The sequence below is a fragment of the Giraffa tippelskirchi genome, chromosome 4 (assembly GCF_054371585.1).
Source record: "Giraffa tippelskirchi isolate mGirTip1 chromosome 4, T2T-mGirTip1v1.2.pri, whole genome shotgun sequence".
Lineage (NCBI taxonomy): Eukaryota > Metazoa > Chordata > Mammalia > Artiodactyla > Giraffidae > Giraffa > Giraffa tippelskirchi.
The window spans coordinates 8,682,325-8,699,086 of NC_137278.1; the positions used below are offsets into that span (position 1 = coordinate 8,682,325).

The 16,762-nt window shown below is 54.4% G+C and overlaps 2 protein-coding genes across 14 annotated transcripts in view; both read right to left on the reverse strand.

Annotated features, from left to right (window-relative positions):
• Window positions 1-2,227: 2,227 nt before the first annotated feature.
• On the reverse strand, window positions 2,228-11,186 carry SLC2A8 (solute carrier family 2 member 8). 4 transcript variants are annotated; one of them, XM_081587202.1, is made up of 10 exons: window positions 11,100-11,186; window positions 10,841-11,003; window positions 10,381-10,587; window positions 8,458-8,557; window positions 6,827-7,026; window positions 5,956-6,099; window positions 5,749-5,857; window positions 4,846-5,019; window positions 4,354-4,499; window positions 2,228-2,833 (listed from the first exon to the last, which is right to left on the reverse strand). In XM_081587202.1, exons 1-10 carry the CDS (start codon window positions 11,153-11,155, stop codon window positions 2,663-2,665), a joined length of 1,470 nt encoding a protein of 489 aa, XP_081443328.1. In that variant the 5' UTR covers window positions 11,156-11,186; the 3' UTR covers window positions 2,228-2,662. The 4 variants fall into 4 exon arrangements, with proteins under 4 accessions (XP_081443328.1, XP_081443330.1, XP_081443331.1 ...); XM_081587204.1 differs by having other exon boundaries at window positions 2,228-2,853; window positions 4,319-4,499; XM_081587205.1 differs by lacking the exon at window positions 4,354-4,499.
• A 3,356-nt stretch (window positions 11,187-14,542) lies between these two features.
• Window positions 14,543-16,762, reverse strand: part of GARNL3 (GTPase activating Rap/RanGAP domain like 3) — a 162,648-nt gene continuing 160,428 nt past the window's right edge. For all 10 annotated transcript variants that reach the window (XM_081587143.1, XM_081587139.1, XM_081587137.1 and 7 more), the window contains one exon: window positions 14,543-15,012. In XM_081587143.1, coding sequence (XP_081443269.1) covers window positions 14,835-15,012 — 178 coding nt within the window. In that variant the 3' untranslated portion in view covers window positions 14,543-14,834. The remainder of the gene's footprint in view (window positions 15,013-16,762) is intronic.

A 16,762-nucleotide genomic window follows, 5' to 3' on the forward strand; every position in this document is an offset into this window, starting at 1 on the left:
GTCTGTTTCTTCAGTTGCTCAGTCCTGCCTGACGATTTGGGATCCCATGGACTGCAGTTCGCCAGGCTTCCCTGTTCTTCACTATCTCCCGGTGTTGGCACAAGGTCAAGTCCATTGAGTTGGTGATGCCATCCAGCCATCGCATCCTGTTGCCCCTCTTCTGCCCTCAAATCGGTCCCAGCATCAGGGTCTTTTCCAGTGAGTTGGCTCTTCACATCAGTTCAGTTCAGTCGCTCAGTCGTGTCCAACTCTTTGCCACCCCATGAACCGCAGTACGGCAGGCCTCCCTGTCCATCACCAACTCCCGAAGTCCACCTAAATCCATGTCCATCGAGTCGGTGATGCCATCCAGCCATGTCATCCTCTGTCGTCCCCTTCTTCTCCTGCCCCAAATCCTTCCCAGCATCAGGGTCTTTTCCAATGAGTCAGCTCTTCGTATCAGGTGGCCAAAGGATTGGAGTTTCAGCTTCAACATCAGTCCTTTCGATGATCACCCAGGACTGATCTCCTTTAGGATGGACTGGTTGGATCTCCTTGCAGTCCAAGGGGCTCTCAAGAGTCTTCTCCAACACCACAGTTCAAAAGCATCAATTCTTCGGCGCTCATAGTCCAACTCTCACATCCATACATGACCACTGGAAACATCATAGCCTTGACTAGACGTACCTTTGTTGGCAAAGTAATGTCTCTGCTTTTTAATATGCTGTCTAGGTTGGTCATAACTTTCCTTCCAAGGAGTAAGTGTCTTTTAATTTCATGGCTGCAGTCACCATCTGCAGTGATTTTGGAGCCCAGAAAAATAAGGTCTGCCACTGTTTCCACTGCTTCCCCATCTATCTGCCATGAAGTGATGGGACCGGATGCCTTGATCTTAGTTTTCTGAATATCGAGCTTTACGCCAACTTTTTAACTCTCCCCTTTCACTTTCATCAAGAAGCTCTTTAGTTCTTCTTCACTTTCTGCCATAAGGGTGGTGTCATCTGCATATCTGAGGGTATTGATATTTTTCCCGGCAATCTTGATTCCAGCTTGTGCTTCCTCCAGCCCAGCGTTTCTCATGATGTACTCTGCATATAAGTTAAATTAGCAGGGTGACAATATACAGCCTTGACGTACTCCTTTTCCTATTTGGAACCAGTCTGTTGTTTCATGTCCAGTTGTAACTGTTGCTTCCTGACCTGCATACAGGTTTCTTAAGAGGCAGGTCAGGTTAGGGAATAGGGTAGAAAATGAAGAGGAAAAACTTATAAAGATTTCAAATATTCTCCTATGAAGCACCCCCTTGAGCCTCACATGCCACTTTTTTCTCATCTCCGCCACAGCCTCCTACCCTCACCTGCACAGTCTCACCAGCACCATAGGAAACTGAGTTGAGCACCTATTCAGTGCCATCCTTGCATCTAAGTGCTTTACATGATCATCTCCTTTCATCCTCGTAACAACCTCACAAGGGAGGTAGCATTATTATGCCCATTTTACAGATCAATAAACTGAGGTTTAGAGAGGTTAAGTGACTTGTCCAGCACTCTCCACTGCTCTGTCCTGGACCACTCCGCACGTCCACTGCCCTTCTCTCCAGTCTCATTTGGTCTCATTACAAAGCTTAATGTGTCAAGATGGGCACATGATGGGGGGCTGCACAACCTGAATAAAGTTGTGAATAAAGGGAATAAAACAGGTTCTGGAACGAAAAGTTCCCCCTTCTGTGTAGTGATGCTGGGAAGTGTGTGTATTGGGGGAGAGATCTTTAAGGACAGAACCAAATTCTAAACAGTGGTTCTGTTTGGAAAGGTGCAGGTGTGAATTTTTTTTATTTATCTGAATAAAGGAGTTAATATAGAATAGTGCCTAGCAGATGGTTAACTGCTACAAAAATAATTATATTAAATAAATCAGTGTTTTCTAATTTTCCTATGATAAACATATATTACTTATACAACAAACAATAAGAGTAATTTGAAAAAGACTTCTGGCTCCATTAAAGTTAATATGAAGAGACGCACGAGGAACTCAATCAAAATTGCCGACTAATGGTTCAGGGGGCTGAACCCGAGGAAGGAGCCAGAAATGACATCCAAGTGCCAAAGGCAAGCCTGGCTGACCACGAGGAAGCTGATTCGTAGATGTTCTTGGCAAGACTGAGTTCATGGGAGGCCTGCTTTTATGGGAGGGACAAGAAAATGCCCTTCTTGACTGCAGCCCACACAAAGAGCTCATGACTTGATTCTCTGAGTCAAATATTTATTTGGCAAAGTTCCTGCCTGACAATGCAGCCACATGAGAGGAGAAACCACAGGCCATCACCCAGCCTCCAAAGCGTCTCCAGAAAACCGGGAACCAAGAAGCCTTCCTTCTCCGCTGTCACTTTCATGTCATGATGGCGTCGGCCTGTGGAGGACTGACCACAGGACAGCAAAGCGTCTCCGAGATGTTCCTTCTCCCAAATCACAGAGCAGCAGTAGAAACCGGACCCAGCAGCTGGGAACCTTGTCCCTGTGCTTCACTGGGCAGGAAGGAGGAACCCCAGAGGACAAGGCTCCCAGGGGCAACTGTCCTGGCTCCTGAATCCCTGGGGACACTCCGGGGTTCCAGGCTCCCAGCTGAGGCTCAGTTTGGAGTCACAGGTAGGCTCTATCCCCTCCGAGGCTCAAAGCCGGTCCAGCTAGGAGGGGCAGCCGCTCACAGGAAGAGGCTGTTGTCGCCCCTCAAAATGGGCTGTGATTTGTTCCAAAGTCTTCCCTTTGGTCTCAGGGACACAGGCCAGAGTGAAAAGGACACTGAAGATGCAGAAGGCAGAGGCCAGCCAGAAGGCACCGTAGGGCCTGAGCACCCCCTGCAAAGAGAGGGGCGAGGCTGTGTTAAGACGCGGCAGGTCAGGAGCCCTCCTGGGCCCAGGAGCCCAGGCCCCACCCCGCCATGCCCAGGCTCAGGCTCAGGCTCAGGGATGTGGAGGAGGGCCTGGTGGGCTGTCAAGAAGCCCGAGCTGAGCACTGTGCAAGCTGTGGATGGTGTGCGGTGGGGGCAGTGAGCTCACTGTGATGAAGTGACTGCCCCCAGGTCAGAGGCCCACCATCAAGGGACAGCTGGGCTCCCGTCCCCAGGGTCCGACTCCAGGGCCCAGAGACTTCCCTCTATGCTCAGTTTGGCCCTGCCCTCTGTGGTCCCTGCTGCCTTAGGGGGTCTCTCTCCTTGGTGACGGAGGAAATGGGTAAGCTCTCAGTAGGTGGTGACGGGGCCGTGTGTGCACATGGGGACACTCAGGGCCCACGGCGGAGGAGAGAGGGGGCAGAGGCCCTGGGTCACAGCCGGTGCACTCTCCCCGCCCAGCCTCAGTGTCATCCCAGGTGCCAGAAGCAAAGTCCACCCGCCTCCAGCTCCTCTTCCTCGGGCGCCTGGCCACCCCACACCTCCCTCCTTGAAGCCTTTCTCTTGGCCTCTCAGTGAGGCCAGATCACTCTTAGGTCCCTTGCCGCCATTCCCTCCTTGACTGTCAGTCCCCTCCAAGTTCCTGGAAGTCACCTCCCCTCCAGGGCTTTGCTCTGGTCTTCCTGATGAGCTCCCTGGAGCAGCGCAGGCCCTTCGGGGTCCAGACCAGCCCCAAGCACCCACGCCAATCATGACCGGCCTCCCCTTGCCCCAGCCCAGCCTCCTGGTGGTTCATCCTCCCACCATAGGCCACTGTCGTACCAGCCCTTGTCGTAAAGGGGACCCTGTCCATCTCATTCACTGCTGCTCTGGCACCTGAAACAGGCCTGGATGTCACAGGTATCAGGAGCCCTGGGGGAGCGGGGGAGAACGACTGAACAGATGGCCTAACTGTCTGCACCAGAGCGGGGCCCACAGTGGACTGGAGGCCTTGAGGCTGGGACCATGTCTGCGTTAGCCCATCCGCCAGCTGGTGGCAAAATGTGGAACCGAACTGATGTTCCCATCAGCTCTAAGAGGAAGGCACTGTCCCCCTTCTCCGCTTTGAGCCAAGGAAGCTGGTTCAGAGAAAGGGAAGTAGCGCATCCAAGGTCACAGAGCGGGAAGCGGCCAAGGTGGGGACGGGGCCCAGGCTTGCTGACTCCGCAGCCTTGCTTCCCAAGTCCCCAAAGTCCAGTGGGGCAGGAGGTCAGTCCTGCTGTCCTTCCACCTCAGCAGCCTGGAGAGTCCGCAGTGGTCACAGCCTGGGTTCCTTGCCTGCCCCAGCCCGTCTGCTTCCCTGTACCCCTGACTAGGAATGGGGTCGCAGTCTGGTGGGGCTTCAGCCTGCAGGCAAGGCCGCCAACCCCGAGTCTGTCACAAGAGTAATTCTGAAAAGTACTTCTCTGCTGACTGTGGGAGGGGGAGGCCGTCAGGGCCTGCACTCACCATGAGGCTGCTGAACTCTTTGGTCACCAGAAAGGCCATGAACCAGTTGGTGAGGACGCAGACGCCGGTGGCCACGCCCTTGACGTGCAGAGGGAAGATCTCAGACATGAGGAGCCAGGGGATGGGCCCCCAGCCCATAGCGAAGCCTGCAAGGGCAAGAAAGGGCTCAGGTCTGTGGGGCCAGGCCCTCGGCTCACCGAAGACCCCCTGGGCTGAAGCGGGGCCTGAATCCAGCCTGGGGTCTTAGATCACTCCTCTCACTTCTGACGCGTCAGGCCTTGGCTCTATAGAACAGCACGGAAATGGGGCCTGCTTGGAGGGCGCTTGTGGGGGTGACGTGAAAGGAGCAGAGAGGGGCTGAGCTGGTGCCCGGCACACGGTCAGAGCTGTAAACTCAGGGGTGAGGCTGAGCAGGCCTGGACTCCCGGGAGCCACAGGAACCTGGCAGCGACAGGGCGGCCCCCTCAACCTTCCCTCAGCACCCCCACTCACCGGCGATGAAGAGGCACACGCTGCCCACTGCCAGCCAGGCCAGCCCCACGTTGGTATCGGCGGGCTCCATGGAGACAGGCGCCAGGAGATCCACGTGTGAGGAGTTGCTGGGGCCGCCCTCGGTCAGCTTGAAGTAGGCGCCAAAGGCACTGGTGCTGAACACCATGACCACACCTACGGGGGGAGGGCGGTGGTGGGCAGGGCAGTGGGAGGGCACGGGGAGGCGGCCTGCAGGCCAGTAAGTGGCAGTCGGGGGGCTGGCGGGTCAGTGCACGGTGCCCCCGGCAGGCGGCCTACACTCTTCCGCGAGGGGCAGTGAGCCGAGGCCCGCCGGGGCACCCTTGCCCCAGGCCGGCCCTGCCAGCCCTGGCTTGGCCCTCACACCTCAGCCAACCCTAAGAAGCTTCTGGAAGCAGACTCTCCCTGGCTTTGAGGAAGCAGGAGCAACCACCAGCAGCCAGGCCTACTCCCCCAGCAGCACCAAGGGCCTGGTGGGGCCCGGCCTACGAGCAGCCTCCCTCGGATTGTGTACTGATCCTCGCCGTGGCCAGTCACCACCTCCATTAAAGAGGGGAAGCTGGCTCAGGTAGTCACTTGCCCAGAGAGGCCCCAGGCTTCAGGGACTTTTCACCCCCAGGCCGTTGGTTTCCTCACTGTAAACCGGGCCCTGGGGGCACCTTCTCCTAGGTTCTCTGCCCAGGTCAAGGCGTGCCACAGCTGTGAGCACAGGCCTGGCCTGGAGTAAGTGCTCCCCTGAAGTTCTGCCTGTGCCCTCCGGCACACTCAGCTCTTGTTCTCCTCCTGCAACGTGGTGACCTCAGCAAAGGCCCTCCAGCCTGCGGTGGGAGGCTGGCCTGGGTCCCCCTTCCTGCAAAGGGCAGAGCCTTCCCCCTGGGGCCTCACCTGACAAGGTCAGGAGCAGCCTCCGCCCGGCTCTGTCCATGATCAGGGCTGCCATGGCGGTGAACAGCACCTGGATGACGCTCACGATGACTGAGGCCAGGCTGCTGTCCTGGGGAGACAGGCCAGGCGGGTCAGGCAGGCACCCTGAGACTGGGCCCCACCCACACGCCCTCCGGGTGAGGCAGACTGGGGCAGAGGCCTCTTTACCTTGAACTTGGCCTCCTCAAAGATGGTCTCCGCATAGAACATGACAGCATTGACGCCTGACAGCTGCTGGAAGGCCATCAGGAAGATGCCGATGATGAAGGGCTTGTAGACGCCAGGATGCCGCAGCTGGGCCACATGGAAGCCCTGCTCAGACAGATACCGGGCATCAGGGCTTCTCTCTACCTCTCCTGAGGGTGCCCCGGCTCTGAGCGCCCCCATCCTGGGGCCTGGTGAAGTGAGGGAGCCTCTGCGTCTTGTCCCAGCCCCACCTGTAGCCTCTGCTTCAGGTCCCCACATCACTTTAGCCTCCCCATTTGTAAGGTGACAGGAGCCCCCCTCCCCATGTCCCTTCCTGATTTGCTGGGGATCCACAGAGATGCTCTCTGAGCAGAGAACCCAGGGTTCCCGAATCCCACTAGCCTTGGGTCTGGGTCTAGGCCAAGCACCTTCCCCGGCCCCACTGATCCTTCCCACCACTGCCAGGCACGTGCTATGACCCCACTTTACAGGGGAAGAAACTCAGGTTAAAGATGGGACGGTCTCACAGCAGGTAAGGGGCAGAGACTCAACGTTCTCCCTGGCCCTACAGCTACCTGTTTGAAAATTCTGAGTCCTCAAGTCCCCACCTGCATTCTCCTCTGACGTGGCCTGGCACTTCTCTTCCTGAGACAGGGAGATCGAGGCTCAGGCTTCCCCAGGAATGGCCAAGACTTGGGTCCGGCCAAGTATGGCCCACAGGACAGCACTCCCATGGGCCATCGTGTGTACGCGTGTGAGCACACACACGTGCATCTGCGGCGCCACGCTGTGTTGACCTCAGGGGTGATACTCCCGGGTCCCCCTCCCCGGGCGCTGGCTCCCAGCCCCTCACCTGGTGCTCAGCCCCAACGGGAGGCTCCTCCCAGCCCTGGGCAGAGCCCCACAGGAACTGCATGGCGGCCATGGCCTCCTGGTGCTGGTGCTGAGACAGCAGGAAGCGAGGGGTCTCGGGCATGAAACACATGAGCAGCAGCATGAAGGAGGGGGGCACGCAGCCCAGCACGGCCAGCCAGCGCCACTCGACTATCCAGCCTGGGGGTTGGGGGAGAGATGTTAGAGCGGGGTGAGCCAGCCCGGATCTTCTTGGGGAGCACTTGCCCCCTTGCCAACCCAGGGACTCTGCTTAAAGGTCCCCAGGTGGGGACCCCCCTGTCTTTGCAGGACTCCCCTAGGGTTTGTCATTGACGCTGCCATTTCTATTGTTAAGTGTGGAAACAATGGGAGCGGTGTATCAGTGAAGGTTTATGCAGCCACTAAACAAAGGTGCTCGCTCTGTATTGCTGTGATATACGGCACCATGGGTCTGAAAGGGAGGGGGGCAGGAGACCATGTGTGCACAGGCCTTCTCCAGGTAGACTGACTGAGAAGCAAGCAAGGCTGGCTCCTCCGGGAAGAAGGGGGACAGAGAAGAAGGGGGGACTTTTCACTGAAAAACGTCAATCAAAACGCACAGAAGCGGATCAGTGAAAGCGTGGCTTATGATGACCTGGAGGAAATCCTACGGGTGTGACTACACCACATGACTGTCCTGAGTATCAGTGTCTATACAGGGGCTTTGGGACACTGCTGGCCGCACAAGGCAGCTAGACTGCGGCCAGGACTCTGAATGAGAGTCAGGATGCTAAGTGGGTAGAAAGGAAAGACCATGGACCTGCATGTTGTCCACTCTGAGGAACCACAAGGCACGTGCCCCGGGCCCTGCCACTGCCCATCCGGCCCCAAACTCCCATTCCTTCATGGTTCTCATGCCATCCCTTGACAATTCTCATGGGGGCCTGCTGCCAGGCGCTTTTCACAGCGTCAGTTAATTTAATCCCTCAACAGCCTTGGACTAGGTAAGGTTAATCTCCACTTGAAGACAGGGAAGCAGGCTCCCAGGGGCAGTTGACTAGGCCAAGGTCACACAACTAATAAGTGGAATATTCCTCTAATCCGGGGCTGTCAGATAAGAAGCCTGCTTTTCCTTTACCCCAGTTCATTCCAGGCTGCCTCTAGAAGCTTCCTCGTGCTTCTGGAAGCTTTCTTATGCTGGCTCCAGCTCTGACCCTCGTGTTCTCTGGAACCTGCCTCCTTCAGGCTGCAAATCCAGTACTAATTCTGAGGGAGACACATTTGTGCCCTCCAAGCTCTTAGGCTAAAGACTTTCCCTCCAGCCCCAGAATCCTAGTTTGTCACCGCACAGGGAGGTACTTCTCTAACTAGTCAGCCCTCCCTACCCTCCTGGAATGGGCTTCTGCTCTGGGGAGATGAGGACATCACCTTTTCCAGCTCTCCTCAGAATACTGTCACAAGACCAATATGACCCAGGTTTCTCAGGGAAGTGGTCTGGGAATGTGGCATCTTGGGCAGTGGCTGTGTGACCTTGGGCAAGTCCCGTGACCTCTCTGAACTTCTGTTTCTACATCTGTAAGATGGCCACACATCCATGAACAGTCACCACAAGAGATAATAAGAAAATCATACCTGCCAGATAGGCTAGGAGGATGCCTATGACCACCATCAGCTGCACACAGGAGCCGAGCAGCCCTCGCACCTCAGGGTAGGCAATTTCGGAGATGTAGACCTGTTGGTAATTAAGATGAGAGTGTACTTGGGGTCCAGGGGTTCTTAAAACTGAAAAGTCTCAGCCATTCAGAGCTGAGGAGAGCCTCAGCTGGGGCACTTGCAGGCCCAGGGGGCCCCTAACTGCAGTTCCCTGGTCATCAGAGCTCCCATCTATGTGATTCACAGCACATGTTTAAAGGGTATATACGTGGACGCTGTGAGTGTGTGTGGGGGCACAGAGCTTTTCATGCTTTCATTTAATTGTATACCCTTGACAAAAAGCAAAGGCTAACATAGTAGGTGTGTAGAGCTTCCCTGGTGGTCCAGTGGTAGAGAATCTACCTGCCAAGCAGGAGATACGGGCTGCATCCCTGGGTGGGGACGATACCCTGGAGAAGAAAATGGCAACCCTCTCCAGTATTCCTGCCTGGGAAATCCCACAGACAGAGGAGCCTGGCAGGGTATAGTCTGTGGGGTCACAAAGAGTCAAATACAAGACTTGGCAACTAAACAACAACAGATGTGTGCTGGGCCCAAGATTCTGCCTTTCTAACCACCTCCAGGAGACAGACAGCTGTTGACCCAAGGACCACACTTTGAGTGGTGCTCTTGGAGTGAAAGCAGGAACTCTCCACCTCAGTTGCTACCAGTGACTGCCTCAGCTTCCTCTGGGCTCAGGAGCCAGGAAGTGCTTGCCCACGCTTCTGGGTTATTCCATGCCTTATGCCCATGACTAAGTCAGGTGTGTTTTTGCCCAGTAAAAAAAAAAAAACACCAAAAAAATCCAGATATAAAATCCAACCTATCTGCTGCCTGTTACCCAGCAGATGCAGTTGAAATGAGTGGTAGGTGCAAAGGGAGGGATTCTGAGCTACTGCTTTTAGTCTTGATTGGTTAGGGTGTGGGTGGTGGTGGATCATCCAAGCCCATGACCAGCAGCAGGTCAAAGGACACCCAGCAATCCCAGCTGCCAGGGTCCAAGTCCTTCCACCGGCCATGCCAGCACCAGGGCCGTGTTTGTAGGCTCTTGTGAAGCTGCACAGCCACGGCCCGAGCTAACGCCATCATTCCCACCTTATGGGCTCACAGAGGTGCTCTGCCCAGGGCTGCGGTTTCACCAGATGTGTCCAGCTCCAAAGGCAGCCTGGGCAGTGCTGGGTCAGGAGGTGGTGAGAGAGGAGCAGGGGGAGCGCCTGGAGGGCCGCTTTCTGAGCAGTGAAGGGGCACGCCAGGTCCCAGCAGCCTCTGCCCCTGGGGACAAACCACAGTGGGATTTTCCTGCTGAACTGTAGCCAGTGGTCTGAAGGCCAAGGGGGACCTAAGCCATCGTGTGAGGCTTCTGTTGACCATCCACAGATGGCACCACATTTGTAGAGCAAAAGAGAGGCCCTGTTAAGTGCCACCACCTGGGGTTCAAGAAGTAGCACCACCACTGACTTTGTGCTTAAACCAAGGACTTGTGGCTCAGCTGGTAAAGAATCTGCCCGCAATGCTGGAGACCTGGGTTCTATCCCTGGGTTGGGAAGATCCCCTTGGAGAAGGGAAAGGCTACCCACTCCAGCATTCTGGCCTGGAGAATTGCATGGACTACAGTCCACGGGGTCGCAAAGAGTCGGACACGACTGAGCGACTTTCACTTCATCTTCCTTTAAGCTTCATCTGTAACCAGGGATGGATAACAACAGCTCTTTCCAAGGCCCCGTGGGGGTGTAAGGAAGATGGAGCAGGGGAAGGGCATGGTGTCAGGCATCCAAGATGCCTCAGCCAGGGAGAGAATCGGGCTCCGAGTTCTGCCCCTTCTCGCGGGTCCCAGGGCGCCGGACTGAGGGGAAACACACTCACCGGGGCCACGAGCGAGGCAATGCCGCAGGCCACGCCGGTGAGCAGACGGCCTCCAAGCAGCATCCACAGGTTCTGAGCCGCGGTGATGACGGCGAAGCCGGCCACGAAGGGCACGGCGCTGAGGAGGAGGCTCAGCTTGCGCCCCTCGCGGTCCACGAGCCAGCCGCCCAGCACGCCCCCAGCCGCGGCGCCCAGGGTCACGATGGCCTGGGGGCGGGGCGACCGCCGGCTGAGGGAGGGGGCGCCGGGGGGCCGCCGCCCCACCTCGCCCTCCACCCCACCCTCAGCCACTCTGGGAGAAGGGGAGACGGGCGACCCCTTTCAGGGAGCCGGGACGTACTCGGCGGAGGGTTTCCGTGCCCGCCCGAAGCCAGGCAGCGGCGGGAGGGTCCCGGCACCCGTCTTAGGGGTGGGCGGAGGAGGGTCCCAGGAAGGCAGGAGGGTGAGCCCGAGGCCTCACCCCGAACCAGGAGGCTGCGTCTTCGTCGAGGTGCGGGGCCGGGGGCGCGGCGCGCCTCAGGCTCGGGATGGCCGGGGAGCTGTAGCCAAGTGCGAAGCCGAAGCTAAGCGGTCCCAGGGCAGCGGCGAAGGCGGCGAGGAAGACGCGGCGGCCGCGGGGAGCGCTGCGGAGACAGGGGCGGTCGGTGAGCGGCAAGGCCTGGGCGCAGCGGGAGGAGTAAGGCCGCGCCAGCGGACCTGGGGTTCCCCCTACCACTCACCCGCCGCCGGGCGGCCGCAGGAGCGGCTGGGTCTCCTCTTGATCCTCAGGCGTCATGTCCGCGATCAACGCTTATTCTGCCGGCTCTGACGCCTTGAACTGTCACGGGTCCCGAGAGTGCGGCCAGCACCAGCCTCTCAGGCCAGGGCAACCAACAGACAGTGAGGAGCGGCTCTAGGCGGGAGCAGCCAATGGGAACGCAAGGCGGGGTTAGGGTCTGCTCTAGGAGCCGCCCTTCAAGTCAAAGCGGACCAATGGAAGCAAAGAGCCGGAGGGCGTCGCTCACTGGAACCGCCCCTAGTACGGCCATCCTATGTATAGGCGGGGGCGGAGCTTGTATGTGGCCGGGCTTACACGACCACCCAGTAGGAGGGTGATGCGAGCTCGAAGGCGGGGTCATGTAAGAAACCTCAACCCAAGCCGGCCAATGAGAGTGGAGGGTGGGGATTGTATTTACGCCTGGAACCGCCTCTCAATCTAGCTTCAACCAGTGGGGCTAGGAAGCCAAACGAAGGCGGAGCACGTGGGTCGCGTCCGGAACTGCCCTCCCTCACTTTGCGCAGCGCCGCTGACCCCTTTGGGTTGGGTCTGCAGTACCTGCTCAGCGTTAACCTCAGCTGTGGGGCGTGGGCAGCTCTGCCTACCGAGAACCGCCGGGCGGAAGGGCTTATCTGTTCTCGGATCAGCTGTGTTGCCGGGGCTGAGGCGTGGCCCTGGGCGCCGCAGCCCGACTCTTGTGCTGGTTAAGACTTGGAGTGTGAGGGCGGGAGAGCCCAGGTTGCTGACTGCTACGGAGCCGAAGACCGATGACGACCACGACCTTCGGCTACTGAGGACCCGTGTTGGGCGGGGTCCCCCATGCCGCATAGCTGTGACTGATCTGGGCTTAAATGGTGAGCTCCACGGTCTCTAAGTTCCACTCACTTCACAGGTAATCCTGACTTTGGAATCTTCAACTTAATACTACACCTCCCAGTTTTGAGTCCCCTGCGGATGTTAATAGCCAGTCTCTCTACGTGTGTGCACCCTGGTCACTGGTGGAGGCGAGGATGAAGAAGTCAGGATGCTGTAGAATGTCGCGATTTGTATGCCACATTCCCTTAGTGCAGGCAGCTGCGGTGGAGTGCTGTGCAATTCTGGCAAGAACCAGGACTAAGAGAGTAACAGGCTTAGCTTCTAATCCCTCTCTGGGCCTCTTTCTCTTCATCTCTAAATGGAAATGATTGTATCTATCTTGCAGGAGCGTTTGTTGTAGGGGCCAAGTGAAAAGACCAAGCACATTCCAGATAACTCAAATGTTAGGCAGTATAATTAGTGCAGTCACCAGATTGTATTATCTTTCAAGACTTAGGCAACCACTCCTCGGTTCTTCCTCAGCATCTTGTGCTCCAATCATAAATTGACAGCACTAGTCATTGCTTGTGATTCAGCTGTCTACTTCTCTTCCTTCCCCAATGGACATGATATTCTCCTTCAGACAGTGGGTACTGGATGTTTGCAGAGGGGATATATGCTTCAGATTCCAATGGCAAACTGCTGCTACTAGACAGTTTACTTTGCAGTTCAGCCTGAGGGGTATGCAGAGAGGCTTCTGTAGCCAAGGTGATCCAGTGAGCCTAGCTAAGGCCACCAGCCCTCCAAGCCATGTATGTGCACTAAGTCGCTTCAGTTGTGTCCGACTCTTTGCAACCCCATGGACTGTAGCCCTCCAGGCTCCTCTGTCCATGGGATTCTCCAGGCAAGAATACTGGACTGGGCGCCAAGCCATGAACCGTTGCAAACCTGCTCCTTCCCTCTGGTTGGTCATCTCCCTCCCCATGAGTGTGCAGCATTCACTTGGCCTTTGTAAGCAGACATTGCTGCCAGAGCAGACTCCCGCCTTCCTTTTATAAGCCAAGTCCATCAAACTGTTTAGTAGTGCCCACCCCTTGCCCATTCTACATCCACTCCTCAGATCTGTGACTCTTGTCAAATCATGGGGTGGCTCTGATGCTGCCAGTCTCTTTGGAAGAATGGTCTAAATAGCCCTTGGTTTTTCTATTCCAGGCTGAGAAGCAAGAAACTTCAGGGGAAAAAAAAAGATGACAGGAAAGACACACATACAAGCTCATGAGGCTTACAAATTATTTTAACATGAAAAACACCAGCCAGATCCAGTTGACACAAGGCACTCAGCCTGGCTCTGTAGGTTGGACAGGGGACAGGGCACAGTTCTGGGGTCAGAGAAATCACAGGTTCAAATTGCTTCCCCCTTTTGAACCTCAGTTTCCTTATTTGAAAAGTGAAAATAGTAAAACCCAATCCGCAAAGCTTTGGGTGAGGTCAAGATACAGCATGTAGTTGATCTTGTGTTTTCCCCTCTTATATGAAAAGGGCATAACAAAACACAGAAGAACAGGAATGCTGAATGCTGCACAGACTGTGAGGAGACTCCTTTGGTTATGGACCCCACCTGGGCACACTGAAAAAGCGCTTTTAGCACTCTGACCTCCTGCCTTCTGCTGAAGGGGACTAGGCAGCCTTCAGCTCAGATATATCATGTGGGATTCTCTGAGCCACAGGCGGAGAGGAGAGCTCTCCCCACAGTGTGCAAGGCCCACAAGGAGGTAGGGTCCAAACTTCTGTGAGATCTATCAGGTCGAGTCATATCCAGCACAGACCTCTGCAGTAAGTGAGAACAACCTGCAGAAGAACTCCTCAGAGCCACTTCAACAGGGGAAACGATCTCAAGTTTCTTTTGATGGGTAATATAGGCAAGATGAGATATAATAAAATGGAATCTGTTAGACTAAAGCCAAAAGTAAGTTATCTTCTTTACACAGATTAAAAAGTTTACAATGTCAGTGAAACTCAGTTTTCCTCCTTTGATCTCCCCTGGTTAGAGACTGATATCTCACTGTTTCCTTCAAACTTGGCCAAACTCACATTTTCTTCTCACTTTGAGGATGGAGCAACAGAAGGCAGATACATGATAAAAGGAAGGATACTCATTTGATTCATGCGAGAGAGCAAAGCAGACCAGAACAGGAGGAGGGAATTTGAGAATGATAATTTTGAGGATGAAGTGTAACTGTTTCTTGGTTGTATGATTTCACAGTAACAATAAAACAAAACAAAACAAAATCTTGAGACTCTTAACAGGCTCCTATACCTTATTATTTTTTTGTGAGACACAAGGAGAAAGAAGCAGGAGTTTCTAAGATCTAAAAATTCAGTTTTTCTCAAAAGTCTATAGGCAGGAACGCAGCTGGTTCCAATCACAGTGAACTGAAACAGCAACAGGGGCCAGAGGTGCAGAAATAAAACTTATTTATAATAAATTTTTAAAGCAATGGCTTTTCTTTATATCAATAAAAGAAACACATTATGTGACAAAACAAAACTGTAATGAAAAAATAACTTTTCCATCTAAGTATATAAAATATAAGAGAAGGTTGCAGTAAATAAGAATGAATATTTTTGATTTATTCAAAGTTTCAATCTAAAACCTCAATGAAATCTACCACCTTTATTACAAGGGGACTGATGGTTCCTGAACAGAAAGAAAGAAAGGTCAAGAAAGATGGCACCAGACATTGGAGAGTGACCCAAACAGGCCGAGGGTGCAGAAGGTTTGGTCCAATAGATCACGGACAGGCTAAAAGCCACATTTTGTTGAGAAATGATGTCAGAACTGGCTAAAGAGTATAAACCTCTGTAAGAAAATTAAAGATGGCAAACTCGATTGGGACTCTGTTTACTTCAAGTCAATAATGTCTTCATCCGAGAAAGCGGTGAGCTGAAAGGGGCAGCTGCCCCAGACAGGGCTGCCTTCTTGCTCGGCCACAGGGTCTGGGTCGGAGCTGGTCGACTGGTAACGCCCATTGGGATTGGCTTCGGAAGTGGAAGGACTTTCCAGGGAGCTCGACGTGATCCTAGAGGAGAAAAGTCACTGTGAACAGATTCTGGGGTGCACCACTGAGCTGGCTACTCTGTTTCCCGCTCCCCTAAATTCAAAAGCCTGTCTTCCTCACCCACCACCATTATGAGGGAGAGGTAGGCACGTGCAGCAGTGATGCCCACCCCAACAGAGCTTGTGTTCTGCAGGCAGACTGTCTGATCGCCTGGGTTGTTACGGGTTTTAAAGGCCACTTATATGAGATACCTAGAATGGTCAAATTCATGGAGTCAGAAAGTACATTGGTAGATGCCAGGGGCTGGGGTAGGGGGATGGGGTGGGCAGATGGGGAGTCAGTGGTTAATGGGGACAGAGTTGCAGTTTAGGAAATGTGACATGTTCAGGAGATGGATGGTGGTGAAAGTTGCACAACAATGTGAATGTACTTGGTGCTGCTGAACTGTACAGTTAAATGTGGTAAAATAGTATGTTTTATATTATCTGACTTTTACCACCATTAAAAAAAAGGGAAAAAAGAAAGGTCAGTGGTGACACATACGTGTTTGTGAGGCACATTGGGATAAACCCTCCCCTGGCTTCCCATGGCCTGAGGACAAGGCTGAAACACCTGATCACAGGCCCCACCCTGTTGACCCCTCTGCCTCCTCCCAGTCCACCACTGCCCTCTATTTTCTCCTGCACTCAGGATGCTCACTCTTGACACCTGCAAACCAGTTTGACCAAATTCAGGGAGTTCCTTCGTTCACCAAGGACTCATGTAGCCTGCAAAAGCCCACGGTCCAGCCTCTGGTTGTTCTTGACCTCACATCCTTGTCTGTGCTCAAGCTGACCCACTTTCTTCCTTCTCTCTCTCTTCAGGGCTTTTGCCCCTGCTGGTTCTGCTGCCAGAAGAGCTGTTCCTCCAGCTCCTTCTCATTCAGAGCTCAGCTCTATGACACTTCCTCCAAGAAGCCTTCCTTGACTCCCAGCCCCCACCTCAAGTAGACCTTCTATCCACCTCACCCCCATCACTTTGTTTTAAACTTCCTTGCAGTGTTGGTCACTAATGGAAGTGATAGCAATTGCTTATTTGTTCACAGGTTTATTGTCTGTTTCTCCACACTAAAATGTAAGGTCCATGAGGGCAGAGCCCTGGTCACACTGTAGGGGCTCAGTGAAAGTGTTGGATTAAAGCCTGAGTGAGTGCCTTCCTCTCTGGGCCAGGCTAACAGTCGCTTGATTTATGAGACTTGGCTCAGCCTTTCCTAATGTTTGGGACCCCCCTACCCCAGCCATGGAATGGATGGCACACCTCATTCTTCTGTATCACCTGCTGCCCTGGCATGCTGTAATTCTCTAAAATTCCGGGGAAGGCTGGCCTTCCCCACCAGCCTGTGAGCCCCTGCAGTTCAGCTCATGCCCCCAGCTCAGTGCCAGGTGCTTTAAGAATGTGTGTTGCATGAATGAATGGAGCCTGGACACATGCCCCCTTGGCCTCCCCAGAGAAGCAGGCAAAGTGTTTTCTGAGGCACACAGAGAACCTCAGGGGACAAATCAGTGGGATTCAACAAATATTCATAGATGTGTGATACTGAATGGCCATCCAGAAAGGATCCACCAGAAGTACTGGAGAGCACTTTTGTTTTAAAAAAGTCTCTGTCAATTTGGTGAACAAAAGAAGTCTCAGTGTATTTCGGTGTGCATTTGTTGGGTTGCTAGTGAGGTTGCCCCTTTGCCTGGGACCCTTCCTGGCAAGCTGTGCTCTCTGGGGGTCCTCAGAGAGGAGC